Here is a 20,948-nt window from a genome sequence, read left to right on the forward strand (position 1 = left end):
TATTATTATTATTATTATTATTATTATTATTATTATTATTATTATTATTATTATTATTATTATTATTATTATTATTATTATTATTATTATTATTATTATTATTATTATTATTATTATTATTATTATTATTATTATTATTATTATTATTATTATTATTATTATTATTATTATTATTATTATTATTATTATTATTATTATAATTCGAATAATTACGGAAGCGGCACAAAAGAGCATATACCGTAATAATGCAATGGTTTCCAACCTGTTCTTGATCAGCGACATTTTGGCTTTTTTATTTGCATCATGGTCCACCAAATTTTATTCATTTGAAAATATACTTTAATCAAAACTTTAAACGTATTAATGGAATAAAAAAATTTGGAATAAAATTATAATATGAAAAAGGGATGTAACTTTTAAACTGAAAAACAAATTTGGATAGAATAACCTGCTTATATAAGCAAATACTGGTATTTGAATTGCGATTGACCAAGTTAAATTTCATTAAGACGTTGATGAATGGCAAACCTAACGTTAGCAATTAATCATACCGTAAATTAACAGTTCGACAATGTCAATGCTATTCAACCAATAGGTTGTCAAAGCATCATCGAATTCAGTGAGACAATTTGTTTTAGAACTTTAGGTAATTTATTCTTTTTTCAGATAATACAAGAATTTCGGTGTTGATGTTTTTTTTTTTTGAAGATAGAATTGCAACAAATCGGGTAAAAGGGTGAAAAAAAGTGGAATAATTGTGCTTAATTGTCTATGAGGCTTCATTTAAGCATAGAATTTGAGTGGTCAGACTTATTTAATTGCAATGGGTTATGTCCAGTGGATCCATTCTTGGGGCTAGCATTAGCGGATAGCAGTTAGTGTTGAAAATCCTTCCTTCAATTATCCTCTCATTTCTCCCTCTCTTCCACTTTTTTTGTCTTGTTATTTTCATCAGCTGCTTCCATTTATTTCATTTCATAAATATTCAATAATTTCTTTAATCATTATTCAAATTTCTACGAATGTGACCTTTTTTTATTTGAATATTTTATTTTGTCTTAAAATGATCGTCATTTCAGAGTGATATCAACAGAGGAATATTTTTTTCTTTTCTTTCCTTCTAATCTTTAATTATTAATTCTTCTTTTTCAAAACTTTATGCTTTCTGTGAATTAATTCCTATTGAATAAAATTTTATCGTTGAAAATAAAAGAGGAAGCATTTTTTTCAGCATTCTTTGGACCTTGCACTTTTTCCTTTCCATAATAACACAATCATCACATTCATTAAACTTGTGACAATTTTCCTTTTCTTCAAGTGATTTCTTTGAAGTAAATAGATTAGCAAACAAAAATGAAAAAAAGAGAAACCCGCCAAATTATGCTTTCATTAGTTACATCATGAAAGTATTACCTGACATCATTTCTAAAGTAAACAGAAGAACAAGAAGATGATCCAACACATGGTTCAGACTCAATTGTGACCTGAAGTTTTGGCTATTAAAATATCAAAGAACTAGAAAAATAATAAATATATTGTGTATATATAAACTGAACTATTCATTAGATGGTCAAGTAGGCCAAGTAATAATTGCAAAAAAAGAAAAAACTAAGATGTAATATAGAAAACGATAGTTTGTTTCCTGTTTTAAGGGAACACAAATCCATTTTAGAATACAACAAGTTTTGTTCCCTTTTTTCAAAAATTCGGAAACATTCCAAAAATTGAAATCCTAAAAATTGTCAGAAACTTTGCATTTTAAAGTTAAATTTTATATTGCTATCAATTGATGGCATTAATAATTTTCTCGCCCACAAAGACTAAATCCATTCCAAAAAAAGTAACGGAAAAATTTGCAATTTTAAAATACTAAACAAAAAAGAAATCTTTCACTTTTTCAGTAACACTTTTTAATTATTCATTAGCTTTTCTCAAGCAAGCAAAGCTAATCTGTTTTTTTATTCAATTTGAATTCTTTCTTTTTTAATTAATTCCATTTCTCGTAATATTATTCTTTTACTACGACTGTCATTTATCTTTGATTCTTTTCTCTCAGTCATCTTCGATTATTTCATTTCATCCTTTTTCATTAATCCTTTTGATAAACGCTTATGGCTCAATTTAACTTCGTCATTTTGATCAATTTGAGTTTGGTACTTTATATTCACTAATTTTATATATTAATTTCTTTTTTTTTGATTTTATATATTAATTTCAGATGCAATCAGGAAAGAAGACGATTTGTTCGAATGATGATGACATTCGAAAATGGCTACTCGGTCATCTTCATACAATCCAAGCTAAAGCACTTGCTGCAAATCTTGACTTACCTAAAATTTACAAAGAAAAAATTCAAGTATTTCAATTTCTCTTTTATTCTAATATATTTAAGGTTGTATAGAAGGCATTTAAATGAATTTCAATTTTTTGTTAAGCGTCCTCTGAAAATGTCCTATAAGTTCTGCCAGTAAAGACGATTAATTTTTACAATTAAATCTGGTGTAAAAAGTGAAATATTTGCCAGGTATATTCAAAATTAAAACACCTGTTCAACTTAAATTACATGATCTTACATCGGAGCCTATTTTTTTCTTTGAAATATTGCAGGCAGTGCCAGATTCAAGTCCTAATGAAATTAGTTTAAATGGTGAATCACTTCTTATAGCAACGATAAAATATCTTGATGATAAAGGAAACAGAGTAAGTTAACAGAAAAAGATAAAAGGAACAAACTCATTGCCATTATTATTAATATTATTTCATTTTTTGATTCTAATTATTTATTAAAATTATCTTAAATCTGACATATTTTTCTAAAAAAAAAAAAAAGCGAAATGATGAAAGAGAAGAGAGAAAGTATGTAAAAAGAATTATTTCCATTATACTTTCAGATATATTCATAAAAAACAACACATTTTCCTTTTTATCAAATACCGTATACTGTAAACATGTAAACTATGTATAAAATTAATGATAACCAATCATATGCGATTGTTACTTTTGTTAATATATGAATTTTATTCTATTCCTCATATTTATTTAATACTAAAATTAATTTTAGCTCAAATACATTCAGCTATTGATTGATCGTTGCGCAGAAATCAATTTTCAAGATAAGCGAGAACAGCGAACGGCGCTAATGTATACATGCATTGAGGATAATAGGACTGAGGAAGGCTTATTAATTGCTAAAATTGTAAGACTGTTTCTCCTCATATCAATTACAATTATCGATTGATTTTATATCATTTCCAGAACGAAGTAAAAATTGTGCATGCACACATGTCTCTGTGTATGTGTGTCTGTATATATCTGTGTGTGTATGTGTGTATGTCTGTGTATTTGCCTGTGTGAGTGTCCGTGAATGTGTCCATACTTGATCATTGAATGTATGAATAAAAATATAATTTCAAAATTTCAATTATTAATTCAAATTTGACCAGAAAAATACTTAGTTAATGAATGCGAGAATTTAAATATCAATCTAATGCAACAACAAACTTTATTTAAAGTTCATTTTTAATGGAATTTGAAAAGAGACAATTTAGAATTTTTATCAACTTGCAGAATGGTTGCAATTTTCACGCGCAAGATAGGCTCGGCAATACGGCATTAATGTATGCAGCGATGAAAGGTCGGGATGAATTGATGAATTTTATGGTGGACACTCTTGCAAAGGTTTTTTAATCTAGAAAACATTTTTTCTAGACTTAATTAAATAATTTAAAAGGGATAAATAATTTTAATAGAATATTGTTTTAGGGGTGGAGTTTATCTGCACTACAATTGACCAATTGCATGGGTCACACAGCTGAAGATTTGGCAATACGAAATGGACATCATCGGTGTGCAAGGATAGTACAAACACAAGTTAGCATAGAAATATCTTCAAAATTAAAATTTGAAATTAGTAAGTGAAATACAGGAATGAAAATGGAAGAGTGATGAGAAAGAGAAGAGAACAATTTTAAAGTTCATGGCCTTAAATTGATTCGGAATAAATTTTAGTGGAATTTGAGGTTTTTCCATTGTTAGATCTAATGTCACATGCACAGTACATACACTTATATAAACACATGACATTTCATTTTATAAATTACACTGTGAAATTAAGTGTATTCGGTAATACATATGAATAGGATAAATATTATGAAGAATGGCACCTGAAAGGATTCAAATATCGGGATAGAATATTCATTTCCTCAAAATTAATTAAATAATTGCTCTATACATCACTAAAAATGCTCTTATCACGATGCTGCTTCTTTTCACACAAAGTTTGATGGAACTTAAATAATCAAACAATTTCTTTCTAGTTCTCAAGTTTTTATTAATAAGGAATGAAGTTCAGCGTTTACATTTGTTGGCATGCTTAAATCGTCAATTGGGTATGATCGGACAGATTGGATGTCGTTATTGGGGTGCCTTTGCTGTAATTTATAAATGTGTCGACAAGTTAGCATAATTATCATTCTTCATCATTCTTTATCATGTTTATGACGGAAAAGTTTCAAATTCTAATTCATGTCAAATTTATAAGGAGGATGCGTTTGGGAAAATTATGAATGAAATAAATCAATCAGTCAAGTAGTTAACAGATCAATCAATTAATTGGTACTGCCATGGGTTTAAAAAAAGAAGACTTTTCCTTCTTGACAATTTGTAATCATCGTTGTTTTTCATGCAGTAATCATAAAAGTAAGGCAAATAAAATGCAGTAATGTTGATTGGAAAATTTTTTTTTCATCGATATTGAAATTTTCAGATGGAAACCACGACAACGTAGAAAATCGGTGGATCCGCGATCTTTCTGTTTTATGCAAACGAAACCAATTGTAAGAAAAAAATCGATGTAACCTATTTATATCTGATATTTTTCATATTTTAGCAAGTTAAAATTTATTCATTCTACCACAATTAAGTCCTATTACTTTACCTTAAAATTGCAAAAGTTTCCAAATCAAAAAAAGGTCAGAGTCAGAGATTGTAAAATCTACGTCTTTTATAATCAAAAAAAAGACCAGAATACAATAAGGAATAAAATCGAAAATTTGTCTATGGCTAGCTTCTCATTTCCGCGCATCGCGAAAATGGCCAATGGTCAAGAACTGCAATATTTACATACATACATTGTAAATGAAAATTTCAAAAAATATTGCAAGCAATATTACAAACTAAACAATTCGTGAAATTTCAAGAAACTCCCGCTGATTTTTCTATTTCCAAAAGTTTGCTTGATTTGAAAGCATCATTAAGATTTTAAACTTCTTTTCATTTTCATTTACAGAAGTGAAATACTTCTTTTTATTTTGCTATACTCACATTGATGTTTGGAAAGAAAAAAGAAGTTGAAGAAGAAATACTTTAAGCCACATATGAACTTTACCAAAATTTCAATCCAAATTTTAATTCGACAGAACAAAATAATTGAAGGAACTGCAAACAACTTTACTTGTTCCATGCAAACGCTTTTATCAATTAAAACGAAAGGGACGGAATGCCTTGATGCTGTATGTTTATTAATTAAATTAATTGAATTCTTCGATATCAAAATGACTCTCAAATAGCAATACTTTTGATGCATGCAACAAACAGATAATTGAGGCTTCACTTCCTAATACTAAATAATCAGCTAATCTGACTTTGAACATTTACTGAGCTAGGCTCACACTCCAATAATAAGAGTCAAATTTTCGACAGGATGGGAAAAAAATTTGGAATATTTGGGAAAAGTTTGATCGTTATGAAATAATCGACCTTTCCTCTTTTATGCTTATCTATTCCTGCCTCATTTAAAATAGGAGTACCGTATATAGCTCAGTAACATTTAATAATGTTCGATCATTTTGAAGTCATTGATAAAACTCTTGACGAAGAAATTTGAATTTGTGAAAAATTTGAAATAAATATCAAAAGCTTTATGTCGTGCTGATCATATCCTTTATGCATTATATTTTATTTTAATTTAAGAATTTGAATTTGAAAATGAAAAGTTACTATGAAATTTATGAAGTATGGAGTTTTTTCTCGCATATGTGAAATATGACTGATACTTAAAGTAATACGTCGCAAACATGCATTCACCTAAATATTCATTTATCTACGTCAATTGTACGCCCCTATGGTCATTTGACGGAGTGACGTAATCACATGTCAAAGAAAAAAAGACATTTGCATTGAAACATCCCGTCTAATTTTTTTTTTTTATTACAAACCTGTCAGCAATTTTTTGATTCAACTAATCTTTATCAGTTAATGAATGATGTTATCACCCTGGCTTGCCAAGAACTTTCAGATATTTCCCGTACATTTGGAATCAATCATATACCTTATCAGATGGATCGTTATCACTCATGCATTACAATGCTCATTTTGTAATAGTACATACAATTAATTGTTTTACATTCATATTTTCGTGGGGAAAGAGTGAGAGAGAGCAAGTGAGAGAGAAATGAGGAAAGGGGAAAAAAAATGTGAAGAAACATTTACGGGAAGTAGTTGCAAAGAAAAAGAAATTAAAAGAAACACTGCAATGATAGAAAAAATCTTAACGAAACAAAAAACTACCATGGATAATTCATATTAATATGATAATATATGAAGAAGATTCCATTTTTTTTATTACTTTCATATCGTTAAGGATAATATTTTGTTGAAGTAAATGTTTAAAATTATTTTAATTAATTGGGAATTAATGAATTTAAATGATAAGCACGAGAAAGATTTGATAAAACAGCTGATTTTATGTATCCAAGTTAAACAGCATAAGAAACTAGAAGCTTAATCAAAAATACTAATTGGATTAAATTAGAATTAATTAATTTATTCTAATTCGAATTAATTTAAATTATTAGAGCAAACTATAAAAAAGGTATTATGTTATCGTCTTCATGTTCACACTTTTTTTTCCACTTTTACGCTTTTACGCCTTTCTCTCTTCCTTCCTTCTTCTACTCCTTTGCTCTCTCGATGTCATATCTTTCGACAATTCTTGGAAAGTTCAAAACAAAGACAAAGTTTGATCCGATATATCTGACCTCTTCTTCTTTCCTGAATGATACTTCAACAAGGATCTTGAATATTTAAATTTTAATTCTCGTTCAAAGATTAACTTTGGATTTCCTGAATAAAATCACTTATTTATTTCGATTCTATATTCAAATTTCAGCAAAATGAAAGCTTTTGGGCTTTTAGTGTTCTTCATTTATCTAAACTTAATTTACTCAAACTTTTGAAACATTATCCTATGTGTATGAAAAGAATACTCAGGGCTTACAGTTTTGTAGAAATGAAAATCTGATCGATTGAAAAAGCAATATAATATATGAATTCATTCATAGATAATTAAGATTTCAAATTGACAACAAAATTTTGAAAGACCAAAGATATAAATTTTTCCTTTTTCCTTCCATAAATCCTGTATCGTTCATTTTATATCGATATTCGTACCTAATATTTCTCGTAAAGAACAATAAAATTAATTTAGAAACAAACACAATCTTAGCTCATATAGTTGAAAAGAAGAGAATTAACGGTTCCTTAACAAATATTCATTCAAAATTCTCTTTCTGGCCGGAAAATCTAGCCCGCGATGAAAAAACAATGCAATGATGAAGATATTGATTCCAATAATGAAGATAGCGATTGCGATGATAACAATAATTTTTACGAAACAATTTAAATGATTAGTTCGCATCGTTTTATAAGGAGTTGTAGCTGATAGCAAATTGATATCAAGTAATATCTGTGATCAAAATTGACATAATAAATGTTCAACAGATAATTTATAATTTGCACACACAATAGCTAAGTATAAATTTTAATGAATGATTAAAATTGCAACATAATTTGGACATTATGCAAAAAAGGCAAGCAAATTTAAAGAAAAGTTTTGTGTAAAAATGAAATTCTGGCGAAAAAGGACGAAACTGTGCTTTTATTTGTCGTATGATATGACGATAAATATTTATTATGTCATATTAAAGCACTATTAAGTAATGTGTTACTGCATTGACAGTTTGAAAGGTTTAGAGAATTTTTAGGAAGTTATGAAACCGATAATGAAAGGCAAGGTTGAAAGAAGGAAGAATAGAAAAAAAAAAGAAACTTGGATATTCTCTAAATTCTTTCGTGAAGGCATTCATTCCAAGCGATTCACTCTTCCCGATATTTCTTGTATAAATTGACAGTGTTGGCTATAGGTAATATTCACAAATTTTCCTATTTGCAGCAATCTAACATAGCGATTGAAACGAAAGGATAATATTACGATAGCACAAATCGCGAGGAACTGTTAACAGCTGAAATATAAAGCATCAAAATTTTATCAACAGTTCAGGACTAGCCGATCTTTAGAATCTTCCTTGATAAGACATCCTTATGATCCTATTCTGTTGGATCCAATGTTAAATATCAAAAATACTATTGGAATTTCCAATTCATCCACTTTGCAAACAATATGGTATATTTTTGTTGTACTTCAATACGATGATGCAGGATTCATTGATTTTGTGTGAAAGAAGAACAAGGTCAAAGGGCAAGGTGTTATGAAAAAAAGAACTGGGTTTCAAAGGAAGGGGGAAAAAAAGAGTGACAACTCAGAATAGCAGCAAATAGTACGTATCAGAGGTCGACAGATACAACTCCTCGGGGTCATTGGGATGATTGCACCAATAACAGCAACGACAGATGATGACCCGAAGAAAACATTGACCACATCGCTTGACAGCATCAGTTCATTATTTGTATTCCTTGGCAAGTGAAAGCATATTGCTGTTGACTTGTCAACTTGGCGGTTAACTGAAATTTGAACTGAAACATTGAATGATCGATAGATTATATCTAATAACTGATTATTTATAGTTGGTTATTATCTTTTTATTTCGACGAAACAAATTTTGAAGAGGGAAAACTGAATAATTAGTATTGATTCTTCCCTGACTTTCAAATATCACTAAGAAATCAATACGACGATACTGATATCGAACAGAACAGTGATACCGTTACTATCGTTACGATAAGGTATTCTGATTCACTTAACTTCCTAATTATTTACCTACTTTGGATGAGTTTATTCGGAAAGACTAAATTTTGGCGAATATTTTGCGATAAAACAAAGTCCGTCTGAATTTTTATTTCTTGATGGTAATTGCTGTCGAAAATAAGTAATATTTTTTTACCAGTATCTCCCAAAACCATCGGTCGCTAATTAGTGTTGACAATAATCTAAACTGAATTACTATTTTGTTTAATACATATCGAACTATTTAGAATACAAAATGAAGGGGAAATTATTGAAGAATAAATCAAAAGGATGCGATTCATATCGTGATGCAATTCGGTATGAAGTTTCTGCTGAAGTTAAATTTAAGAAGGAATTGTATGAAGAAGCGATTGAAAATTATCAGAAATCGATAAGGATATATCTTTTATATGGTAATGATGTAGAAATGAGTGATCATTTCCCAAAACTTATCGATCTTCACTACAAAATTGTTGTTGCATATGAAGCATTGGCAAAAAAAACAAATTGTTTGGTAAAAATTTCCCTTTTAATTTAATATTTATTAATATATTCAGTTATTTCTTTTTCCTTCCCTTAAAAAAAAGAAAAGAAAAAAGATTGAAAATTTTAACCTGAAGTTTTTTTTTAGAAAAAAGATTGAAAATCTAAACTTGAAGTTTTTTTTTCTTTTTTTTTAAAGGAGCCAGTAAAATATGCAATAGCACACATAAGTAAATTATTGGAATATCGATCATATGATCGAAATACTCGATTAAAACGATGTGCCTTATGGAAAACTTTACAGGATCGTGAAAAAGCACTCATTGGTAACAATGCTTTTTTGACACTTCTTTCTCATTCATCTAAATTAGGCCATAATATCTTCAATTGATAGCCAAAGAAAAAGGCAATTTAATTATTTAGGAATTATTTTTATTTTCACTTAAGGCTTCATGAATTCTAATAATCATATAATGCAGACTTACATAGTCATAAAAATTTGTTATTCCTTAAATTATACAAAAGTGAAATAGTTTGGAATTTAATTAAAAGTTTTTAAATAATATAATTTGAATACTACAATTTTATAATTGCAATATTAATTTAATTACGATGAATCGTATTCAGATTATGTTTTAAGCTATGATTCTATACCAAATAATTTCATATTTACAATGAATTTCTCTTTTTTTTGATCTGTCAAATAAACCTTCTGTTTTAACTCATCTTTTTTTTTTCCTTGAAAATGCTAGCTTTTCATACTTTAAAGTCCTTTATGAAATGGCTTCATAATGTGTAAATCAAGTCGGACATTTGATAAGTTCAACTTGCAAAAATTTTTTGAATTTTTAAAAAAAGTGATTTAATTTTTTGAGTAATAATAGATAATTGCTTTATATGATGCATCACATAACATTCATGATGGCATCGAATGATATGATAACTTTTCCAGATGCATTAGTTTATTTTTGCATGGAATTAAGTAAGGATTGTCGTGATATACCGTTGGAGAATATTAATCGAGCGTTAAGTAATGATTTGAAACAGTTAATTAACGAAGAATGCGATCAGATCGATAGCTATGTAAGCAATGGAAATTCTTTGTATATTTTAAATATTACTTTGATCATAAAGAATTTATCAAATTTTTTTATCGATTATCAGTGTAATGTTTGTGTCACATTGAATTAGATACATTTTGATTTTTATAATGCGAAATTTGAATCGAAATGATCATTTAGTTTTCCATTTTTCGTGTATTCTATTTCAGTCAAAATCACTAAAATCATTCCTAACGCAAGATTTCATCAATTTATGGTTAGCATGTGATTGTAATGATCCATTGGTTGAAGATATTTGGAATGTGCGGAATGAGCAACTTGGTGTACTTCCAGATGATATTGTTCCAATACAAGATGGGTAACAATTTTAATTTTAATTTTGAAAATACTGGAAAATTTAATTAAACTTAAATTTAAATGATTCAAATAATCTTACACAGGCATATTATTTAGTTAGTAATTTGTTATTCACATAAAATACCATTCTTATTTTTGCTTTGTTTTTTTTTCTTTAATAATTTGCCAGTGATATAACTTGAATGGCATAATTAGATGAAAAATTATGTAAATTTTAATTTATTTAAAATTGTTGCAAGAAAGAGTTCATTTAATTTTCTATTTTTTTCCTTTTTTAACAGTCCATATAAACAAGCTTTGAAAGCCTTATCAAATGGTGAATTATCACTGGTAATGAAAAGTTTGGAAGAAGCATCGATGAAAGGGAAATATCGGTTGGAAGCCATCTTATTGTTAGCGTTTGCGCACACACGTGACGATGGAGGAATTGTAGTCATTTGATATATTTTTTTTCTTTTTTACTGTAATTTATTAATTTACATTTTTCTATCCCTCCTTTTGTGATTGTAAGCAATCATCGGTATGGACGGTAGTATATGAATGGATGTAATGTCCCAGAGATTTGAAGTAAAAAAGAATAAAGGACTTGGTAAATAAAGAAAATAGAATGATCCGAATGATTGATATATCCAACTGATTCATTAATTAAATAGAATTAAATAAATAAGATAATTTAATAGCTTTTTAATTATCAGTTCTCTAAAGAATAAGCATATCTTAATCTGATAAGTATTCATTCTCAAACTATCAAAGGGTGTGGTATTTAATGATTTGGATTTTATGAAACATTTTGAAACAACAAAAAAAATATTGGTAAATATTTGGAAAAATCTGTTAACATTTCGAAATTTGATCTAACTTCTTATTTGAGTACAAATTTTCATTTAACATAGGTTGACAAATATTTGGACCGGTTCGAACGGATATGGGAACAAAAACCCACCGGGTATGACACACGCCGCTGTAAGCAATTGGTTGTACGTTACGTAAGCATATCACGTGCGATACGATACAATCCTTTCAGGTTTTCGCATTCTTAGCTCAAGCTTAAAATTATACTTTATATTTAAACTAAAACTGAACAATATAAATTTTTCAGAATTCAAAACTTCAAATTGTAAATTTTGGTTTCAGTGGTAAAAAATTAGAAAATGAGACAAACGAAGTGGAAGCTAGTCTGTATTTACAAGAAGCATTGGTAATCTTTTGGAGACGAGCAAATCCGGATATTGGTGAAGTTTTCTGGAAAAAAGGATTCAAGAATGATAATAGACGGAAATTGCAGCATATCCAGAAATTATGCGACTTAGCATTGACAGTAAAACCGGATTTTCATTATGCTAAGTAATGTTTGTTATTGTTAGATAATGACAATATTAATCAAGCTAAATTTTAAGTCAAAAAATTAAAGCTTATGTTTGCAATATTCAAAATTTGAATTTCATATCCAGACATAATTACAAATGATATTGAAAGGACAATTTCAACTTGATATGCGTCCATATTTATTATATTATATAACAAATTCCGTCTGTTTTTTCTTAGAATTCTAAAGTTTCGATCAATTTTGGAATTACAAATGGCAGTTAGCATTTCGTTACTCTGTGATGACGATTTAAAGCTACTAGAAAGTGTCGTTGACAAAGGGAACGAAACATTTCCCAAATATAATGCTTTCGGGGATTTATGCTTGTATTCGGTATAATTCTTTTTCCACTTTTTCAATTAGAATTTTTATTTTGAATGGATTTTAGTTCAAATTAAAAGCAAAACAAAACAAAACTTGCTAAGATAATAAATGTTACATCAAATAAAGAGGGATAAGTTAAGCTACGATTATCAAAGTTGATAAGTTCCAAAAAAAGAATTGATAAGGTCGAAATAATGCAGTGATAGAAATGTAACTAGCTGCTTCTCAACAAATTCATACTCTATTATGTTTAGAATTGATAGTATGGGATTTAAAATTTCATTGTTCGAGTTAGAAAATTCTTCAGGTCTACATTGCCAACTCAAAAACTGATAAAGCAAGAGTACGGTGTGATCGTATGCTCAAAGCTTTATTCTTCCATGGACAACCGCTAACTTTCTTAATGTAAGTTTGGATCAAATTATCAAATGTAATTATTCTTTCAGTCTTTTCTTCTAATTTTGATTAAATTTTTTAGAAGATGTGATTGGGATGCTGATAGAATGCAAACATTGGAACGATTACAGATGTTATTAGAAAAGGAGCCTGAAAATTATCTGGCCCATATTCTTATGTATCAATATCATTTTAAACAGTAAGTTATTGCTTTCTTTTTTTCTCTTTACATTTTAATTTTCAAAAAGATTTTTAGTTACATTTCTGCTGTGATTGATGGATAGAAATTTTCGCTTTGAAAAGACAAAGGTTTTCTATTTTCTTTTTTTGTGGTAATTTGAAAGGTTTCAATTTCAACTTTTCATTTACTTATTCTATTCTTAGATAGTTGTTCAGATCTTTTAAAATCTTCCGTCTAAATATTATTCTATTTTTATTCAGTGATAAATTGAATTGCGCCCTTGCACACGCCTATTCTGTCCTTAAATATTGGCCTTATCATATGAATCCAGACAATTTATCAATACATATTCGTGAATATGTACATTGCCGCCTTTTGGAAGCCGTGCAGGAAGAATTGAACTTAGCAGCTGAAGGTAAAGAATGCATGAATTTTCCATCCTCATTTATTTATTTTCAATTTTGTTTAATCTTACGGTTAAATTACGTTCCGGAAATAATCAAAAATTTTGAAATTTCAAGAACAATTTTAAAGTAGTAGTCAGAAAAGAAATGTTATTCACCAGGCAATATATTGGAAACGTCCTTTTGACATCATGAGTCAAACTGCAATTAAATAACAAAATTATAGATTTCTATTGATGCAAAAATGTTGACTTGAACTTTAGATTTGGTAGAACTGTAATAAAGTTATAGATTGAGTCGAATTTAAAATTCAACTTTCAAGGCTAACAATTGTTTCTCATTCATCAAGTACTTCAATTTTTTACAAATATAATGCAATATAAAGAATGCCAAAAATTCGACATTGTTTAGGAAGTTTGTTTTATTTATGGCACAGTTTTGGAACATTTCTCAGTTTTTCTAAGATATAATGAAATTTCAGTGTCATTAAGCATGAAAGCATCATTTTCGTCATCAGCTTTAGAGGAAGGAATTGGAAAAAAATTTTGCATCGAAATGGATGTAAACGAATGCAAAAATAATGCTGAAATTGTGAGACAGTCTGACAATGACTTTTCTGTAATGGGACAATTTCAAAAAAAGTTAGAGGCAATAGCACGACAGGAATGTGGAATATCAAAATTCTCAACAGAAAAAGGCCAAGATTTGAATGCATATGAAGCAGAAACACCTTCCACTAGTAATTCGCAGTTTCTTGATAACTCAGGAAAATACGGCGATTCAGGAACATCAGAAGAAAAAGCTGAAAATGTTAAGGGAATGATTGGTGCGGCGTTTATTTATGCGGAACAATTGCGCCGTGAAATCGAACACGGATCACGAATGAAGAAAGATCAACACCGTTGTGAGGATATTACAGTTGATAAAGATTTTCTGATAAAGGGAAAATCGAAATGTGAGAAATCGATAGAATCCAATGAGAGAAACGTGGAGAATGGAGATGATTCTGATGATACGGTCAGTTGACTGCACAACAATTACCAAACAGTGTCGCGAAAAATGAAATTTCACCTTACTAATTGTACTTGCTTAGTTCATTTGAATATTTTTCTTTTCTTGATCTCAAATTGCTTTAAGTGGGAAAAATTAATGAGAAATTTTTGTTGGTAAGAAATATTTGAGCAATCAATTATTATATTTCTGGATTAGAATCCATTACAGTGATATTCCAATTATATGCACAAAATTAAGGATTCCATTCTCACCATGATTTCATTTCATTTTTTATCCATCAAAAAAATATTCCTTTTCTGATAAAATATATATATTTGAAATATAATACATATTAATAGGATTATAATGGTACCAAAAAATTACAGAAATTTTTAAATTACAGAAATTTGATGAAAATTAAAGAATTGATTGTTGAAAATATACTAATGATACGTGTCTTAAAGTGTCGCCATAACCTGTCATTGTGTTTAATCATTTTCGTTCTCACATATAAAAAGAACTTATACGAACTATTTGTAGTTATTATTAGTTGTCATTTTTGTAACAGCAAAAGAACCACCACTCCAACCAGCCGGATTCGAACCAGCGACCTAAGGATTACCACATATTGGATTCTACAGTCCTCCGCTCTACCAACTGAGCTATGGTTGGTTGCAAAACCCCTTCTGATGAATTTTTTTAATTTTATGTAATATTGTTATATGATCCCCATTAAATGATTGCATATTTCTCCTTCATTGTATTCACTTATGTTTTGTTGTTCACGTACGTCACATTTACGTGTAAAGCTTAATCGGTTTATACGTAAATGAATCATACCTTTAATAGATTCCCCATTGTTTGTCAATGAATTGATTTTTGTTTGATTCTAAAATTATAAAAATTTTCATGCCAACTTTCTTGGACAAAAAAAAAAAATTCAGAGATATTTGTTAATATGAAGTTAAATATTGCAACGATGTTTGAAATGAAATGAAACAAATTATGAGGTGAAAAGTGAAAAGTAAACATAAAGTATAAGTTATTAAAAAGTAAATTTCCTCGAGGAAAATGACATTTTTTTTTCAAATTAAACAACTTTTTGTTTGTTACTGCTTATATTAATTAAAGAAATTAACCTACTTTCATTCATTTCATGCAAATTTTATTATAAATAATTTAAGTTTTCAAAGTCAAAGTCATTTTTGCAGTAAAAAACAAATAAATTGTGTAAAAACAAAGACATTATTACGTTTATTGGTTGACAAATTGAATGCGTTATTATGGATATTTCAATTTGTAGTAATTAGTTGACAGATTTAAAATAGATTAAACATATTAGAATGGTGTTGGCCAAACAATGGTACAATGGTATTGGCCAAGCGATAATTCGATAGTACTGGTCAAGTAATGATTCAGTTAACCGTTTAATGAATGCTGAAATGTATGAAGTGATTTAGGAAGAAAAATAGCAAGCATATCATACAGACTTTAGAAATAACATTCGGATGGGAATTGAAATACTGATTTAATCAAATTAAAATAAATTTAATTACTGCAAGAAATAGAAACAGGAATACATGCATATAAACAAATTTGTTGCAATAATGAAAAAACTTAGTAAAAAAAATTTGAATAGAATGAAATTGAAGCATGCAATACTGCTCTCTCTCTCTCTCTCTCTCTTCCCGCTCTCCTCGGCATCTCGGAGAAGATCGATGTTGCGACAAATACCAATTAGAAAGATGTCAATTTAAAGAATGGAATATGATTTTGTTTAATATACACATAATACCAATAATTAATTTAAGCTAATGAATGAATTAGATGAGAAAAAACGAAGAGAACAGTAATCAACAGACTGATCTCTTAAAATTTATATATATATGAAATTTTTTATATATTTAGCATTTTGAAAGAAAAGGGAAAGGGGGAAAAGAATATAATATTCGAATTTACTGATTATACAAATACTAAGTACGGTAATGTTTCCAGCAAAATTTAATTTATGATTAAATATAAAGTCATTTGTACTTACTCACAATTACTGTTTGATAGCTTCATCGATTACTCTTTCTCATAAATTAAAAACACACATATAGAATTGTAAAATTTTATAATTATAAAATTATAAAGTCTTAAAATTGATTTTCTCATTATACTTTTATTAATTGTTTTAATGTTACTTTTCCGACTATCCGATGTCATTTTTCCGGATATTGTCCTGTATACATCTGGAATTATGCCAAATAATGGTGTTCATTATTTCTTCAAAAATTCACTCAACTTTCGTTTTTTTTCATAACCATAAGCCCTAATTTTTCAATTTGATTATTTCATAATATTTTTTGTCTGTATTTGGTTCCCTTTTCCTTTCTTTCTTTATATTATTAATTCATATTGTTACATTAGTTACATTAATTGTTAAGCTTGAATTTCTTCACTTTTTTTTGAAAATACATCATGAAATTATAAAGTTTATAAAATTCCTCACTCTCTTTATTCCCATCAATTCCTGTTTTATCTTGCTATAATATGTCATCGTCGTATGACAACTATTTTAATTCTACCCGTAGCTACAATTTGTAATCTGTGATTGAATATATCTTTGATTTAAATTTATCATTGATTTTATTATCAACTGTTATCAATAGCTCATGACAATTTATAACTTTCTCATTCTACCATTTTATGCACTTATTGAACTATTTTAACTTGTTTGAATTAAATCGATGTATTCATTCGGTGAAATGTTTGAATTTCAACAGATTCTATGCACTACTTACCTGTGTTACCTGCTTCATTTCACAACTCGACTTTTGCTTCAAACCTTGCTTAATTTTCATCCTTACCCATTGATTCACCTAAAATGTAAAGAAAGTTACGTCATTCGACAAATCTTTCCAATTTTCCCTTTAATCACCTTTTTCTCTTCCCTACCTGTTCATTTCCTATGATTTGTTTCCCTCGTCCAACCTCTTTCTAAATTTCTTTCTTCCCCTTTTTTTTTTCATTTATTCATTGATCCGTCTGTACACCTTGAAACTTCTTATGTTTTCGCATTTCTCGTCATATGTTAACGTTCTTTTCACGTTGAGCGTAAACTCTCATGCTTAATAATTATCAGCTCATCTATGTTTTTGTTATCAAAAATACATTTGTTATCATCTATTTTACGTCTTTTTCGGATCACTTCGTTTTCTCAATTTCTTAAAAGTATTATGTCATCCACTCAAAATATAACTTTCAACTTTGCTACTTCTAAATCTTCTAACTGTTTTTCCAAACAAATCTTTTAAATCCTTCTCATTCGTAATATTGATTTTGCATTTTGATACGTTTTTAAGCATGTAAATCACTTTATATTAGATAATTTATTGCAGAATATCTATAAAAGTTAAAAATAAGGAAAAATATACAAAGGCATCACATTATTCTATTGCATTAACAGAAACACTAACAATTGATGACCGGATATACACTAACAAATTGATGACCGGATGTTGACTCTTGAATTGTCCAATATTCTTCACTAATCTCAACTTTCAACTATTTGCAAAACATTCTTTTCTTTTTGTAGATTTTACATTATGTCAACAACTTTGTCACACCGGCAATTTTCATTCGCCATCTTGTTGTCAACTTATTCTTGTGTCATTGAGCATTTTAAACTTGTTGTTGGACTTGAAATGCTTTCCAGTATGCAAATTTCGCCTTTTCAAATTTATTCCAGCGATGATAAAGTGCACCTAAAATGAATTCAATACATTACTGCGAAATAAAGGTCCCTTCGTGTTAATGTACACGTAACACGTAAGATTAACTGATTAATACGCACGGACACTTACGACATTCAGTACGACTTAGTAATTCATTCGAACAACTGTTTTCTCTAACAAAATACGACAATCCAACCAGCCGGATTCGAACCAGCGACCTAAGGATTACTGCTCCATATATACGCTACAGTCCTCCGCTCTACCAACTGAGCTATGGTTGGTACACACCTATGCCAACTTTATGCTCTACAAATTAATGATCTACCGATATTTTTCCAATAAGCTACTGTTGTTGGTTCGAGTTCTACAGCATACAGGAGGAACTTTTCGGCACTATCATATTTTCCGAGTTTACCGTAACAGGTGCCTAGCTGAGAAAGGACCGATGCATCCTTGCTATGGTATTTAAGCACCTTATCAGCCAGGCTAATTGCTTCTGCACAATTGTTTGTCTCATCAAGCAATACCAACAAATTCAACCAGGCTCGTTTATGGCCAGGATTTGCCCTGAAAAAACTTCAAGTTCAATGTGTTTCTGGAATAATTAAAATCAATTAATTTAATAAGCACATCAGAATTTAAATTTTCACAATTACATCGCGAATATATAATAAATTGTCAGTACGATATTCATTTGAGTCGAAATTTCAATGTAAAAGGCAAAAATGAATGCATTGAACTGCCCAAACCTACAAATTTTAAGTTAGAGTGAGATTTTGAAATTAAAAGTTATTTCATTCATTGAGACGCAATTCCCGCTTCCCGATCTTCAGGAAAACTCGGTTACTCATCATTTCCCTTCGATAATGCTACTTTTTTCAGCCATAGGAATTCCTTCACCTGGTAATGTTTTGCCAAATTTGCTTTGCATAGGTTTTCTGGTTTTGTCGCAAATAAAGCAAGCCCATGTTGTATAAGCAATCCGGATACGGAAAACGTAAACTGAGTGCCTGCTCGAAACTATTTTCTGCATCCTGAAATGCAAAAAATGTCGTAAAGCTTTACAAAATTTTATCTTGTTAATAAAAATTTTGAAGAATTTCTTAGAAAACAATATTTAGTGGTTCAATTATGTTGTGATCAGAGGAATGTTATCTTTGTTACTAAGTCTATCTTCAGATTTATCAGCAAATCAAGCGTTATCGTTTATTCCGAAATTTCTAATTACTTTAGAAAAAATTCATTCCAAATTAATTAATTATAATCTTTGCAGGACACATGAGTTATTATGGGTTAAATACAAACCAAATTTAGGTGCTAAAAATGAAAATACTAACTTTATATCGTTTCTGGGCCAACTGTGCTAGTCCAAGATTCATCCATGCAGCAGGAAAATTTGGCTTTATTTCGACGGCTTTACGGAGAAGCTGTTCGGCCTCCACGCTTCGATCATATTTAAGGTAAATATTTGCTAAATTATTCATAGCGTTTTCATAGGTAGGATTTAACCTGAAATTAAGGTATAACTGATGAATAAAATGATATTCATTTAATTAACGCAATGAAAAATTGAGAACATTTATCTTGATGATATCCGAACGATCTGATCTTTTATTATATCATTTAATTATCTGCCACATGATAGTAATACATACAAAAATGTTTTATGAAATTTTCAAAACAATAACAATTGCATGTTTATTGTTTGAGCAATTTAATTAAGCATAAAAATTTATCTATAAAAAAGTACATTGACATAGCTATAATACAAATTCGTAACATTTAAAAAGCAAATGACTTGTTTTTGAAAAAATTATGCTAAAGAAATTTTCATCAATTTATTTTACAAGAATTACAGGAAGATATGCGTTTCACTTAAACTTTAAACTTCATTTAATACACTTAATTTCTTGAACAATAAGTGATAGTAATATGATCAACGACAATTTCGAACTTTTGTTATTATCATTACTTCGTTCCCTACTGTTTATAAAGCATGACACATACCTTATGGCATTAGCATAATTAACAGTTGCACGATTGATGTCACCATTATCAGCCATAATTTTTGCTATATTATAATGAATTTTTGCATTATTTGGACAAACTTGAAGGCCACTTTTGTATAAATCTAATTCATTTCTCCATTCCAAACTACGCTGAAAACATTCTTCACTTTCCTTTTTCGATAATCAAAACTTTTACAAGTACAATTTTTTTGAAATCTTTTAACACTTTTCAAATTAATTCAGTTAATCGAATCATATTTACTGCTTAAATATTAAAGCAACTGAAATGAAAAATGAATTACAAATAAATGCTAATTAAGTGTAAGCAATATTTATCATTCGTATATTATTCATTTTTCAACATCCCTAACAGACAGATCAAAAATTATGATAATAATAATTATTAAAATTATAACAACTATTATTATTCATTACTATAACTAATATTATTATTATTGTTACTATTATTTATTATTATTATTATTATTATTATTATTATTATTATTATTATTATTATTATTATTATTATTATTATTATTATTATTATTATTATTATTATTATTATTATTATTATTATTATTATTATTATTATTATTATTATTATTATTATTATTATTATTATTATTATTATTA

At 28.5% G+C, this 20,948-nt stretch overlaps 5 protein-coding genes and 2 non-coding genes across 7 annotated transcripts; 4 read left to right on the forward strand and 3 right to left on the reverse strand.

Annotated features, from left to right (window-relative positions):
* Positions 1–2,218: 2,218 nt before the first annotated feature.
* LOAG_05361 (hypothetical protein) lies at positions 2,219–4,856 on the forward strand (the record flags this gene model as incomplete). The annotated part of the gene is made up of 7 exons (XM_003140898.1): positions 2,219–2,356; positions 2,608–2,700; positions 3,062–3,196; positions 3,568–3,678; positions 3,763–3,870; positions 4,352–4,455; positions 4,766–4,856. The coding sequence occupies 7 exons, from the start codon at positions 2,219–2,221 to the stop codon at positions 4,854–4,856; spliced, it is 780 nt and encodes a 259-aa protein (XP_003140946.1).
* Positions 4,857–9,278: 4,422 nt separating this feature from the next.
* LOAG_18479 (hypothetical protein) lies at positions 9,279–9,896 on the forward strand (the record flags this gene model as incomplete). Its single annotated transcript, XM_020451141.1, has 2 exons — positions 9,279–9,536; positions 9,705–9,896. 2 exons carry the CDS (start codon positions 9,279–9,281, stop codon positions 9,894–9,896), a joined length of 450 nt encoding a protein of 149 aa, XP_020305100.1.
* Positions 9,897–10,426: 530 nt separating this feature from the next.
* LOAG_18480 (hypothetical protein) lies at positions 10,427–12,271 on the forward strand (the record flags this gene model as incomplete). The annotated part of the gene is made up of 5 exons (XM_003140899.2): positions 10,427–10,588; positions 10,776–10,924; positions 11,205–11,352; positions 11,817–11,947; positions 12,058–12,271. 5 exons carry the CDS (start codon positions 10,427–10,429, stop codon positions 12,269–12,271), a joined length of 804 nt encoding a protein of 267 aa, XP_003140947.2.
* A 231-nt stretch (positions 12,272–12,502) lies between these two features.
* On the forward strand, positions 12,503–14,620 carry LOAG_05363 (hypothetical protein; the record flags this gene model as incomplete). Its single annotated transcript, XM_003140900.1, has 5 exons — positions 12,503–12,622; positions 12,921–13,018; positions 13,092–13,208; positions 13,451–13,605; positions 14,076–14,620. The coding sequence occupies 5 exons, from the start codon at positions 12,503–12,505 to the stop codon at positions 14,618–14,620; spliced, it is 1,035 nt and encodes a 344-aa protein (XP_003140948.1).
* Positions 14,621–15,170: 550 nt separating this feature from the next.
* On the reverse strand, positions 15,171–15,259 carry LOAG_20084. Its single transcript has one exon. It is a non-coding gene; the product is annotated as a tRNA-Tyr (tRNA).
* Positions 15,260–18,246: 2,987 nt separating this feature from the next.
* LOAG_05364 (TPR Domain containing protein) lies at positions 18,247–20,369 on the reverse strand (the record flags this gene model as incomplete). The annotated part of the gene is made up of 5 exons (XM_003140901.2): positions 18,247–18,336; positions 18,632–18,873; positions 19,207–19,340; positions 19,644–19,815; positions 20,314–20,369. 5 exons carry the CDS (start codon positions 20,367–20,369, stop codon positions 18,254–18,256), a joined length of 687 nt encoding a protein of 228 aa, XP_003140949.1. The 3' UTR covers positions 18,247–18,253.
* LOAG_20085 lies at positions 18,497–18,587 on the reverse strand. The gene has a single exon. It is a non-coding gene; the product is annotated as a tRNA-Tyr (tRNA).
* Positions 20,370–20,948: the final 579 nt, after the last annotated feature.

Source organism: Loa loa (assembly GCF_000183805.2).
Source record: "Loa loa unplaced genomic scaffold supercont3.329, whole genome shotgun sequence".
Lineage (NCBI taxonomy): Eukaryota > Metazoa > Nematoda > Chromadorea > Rhabditida > Onchocercidae > Loa > Loa loa.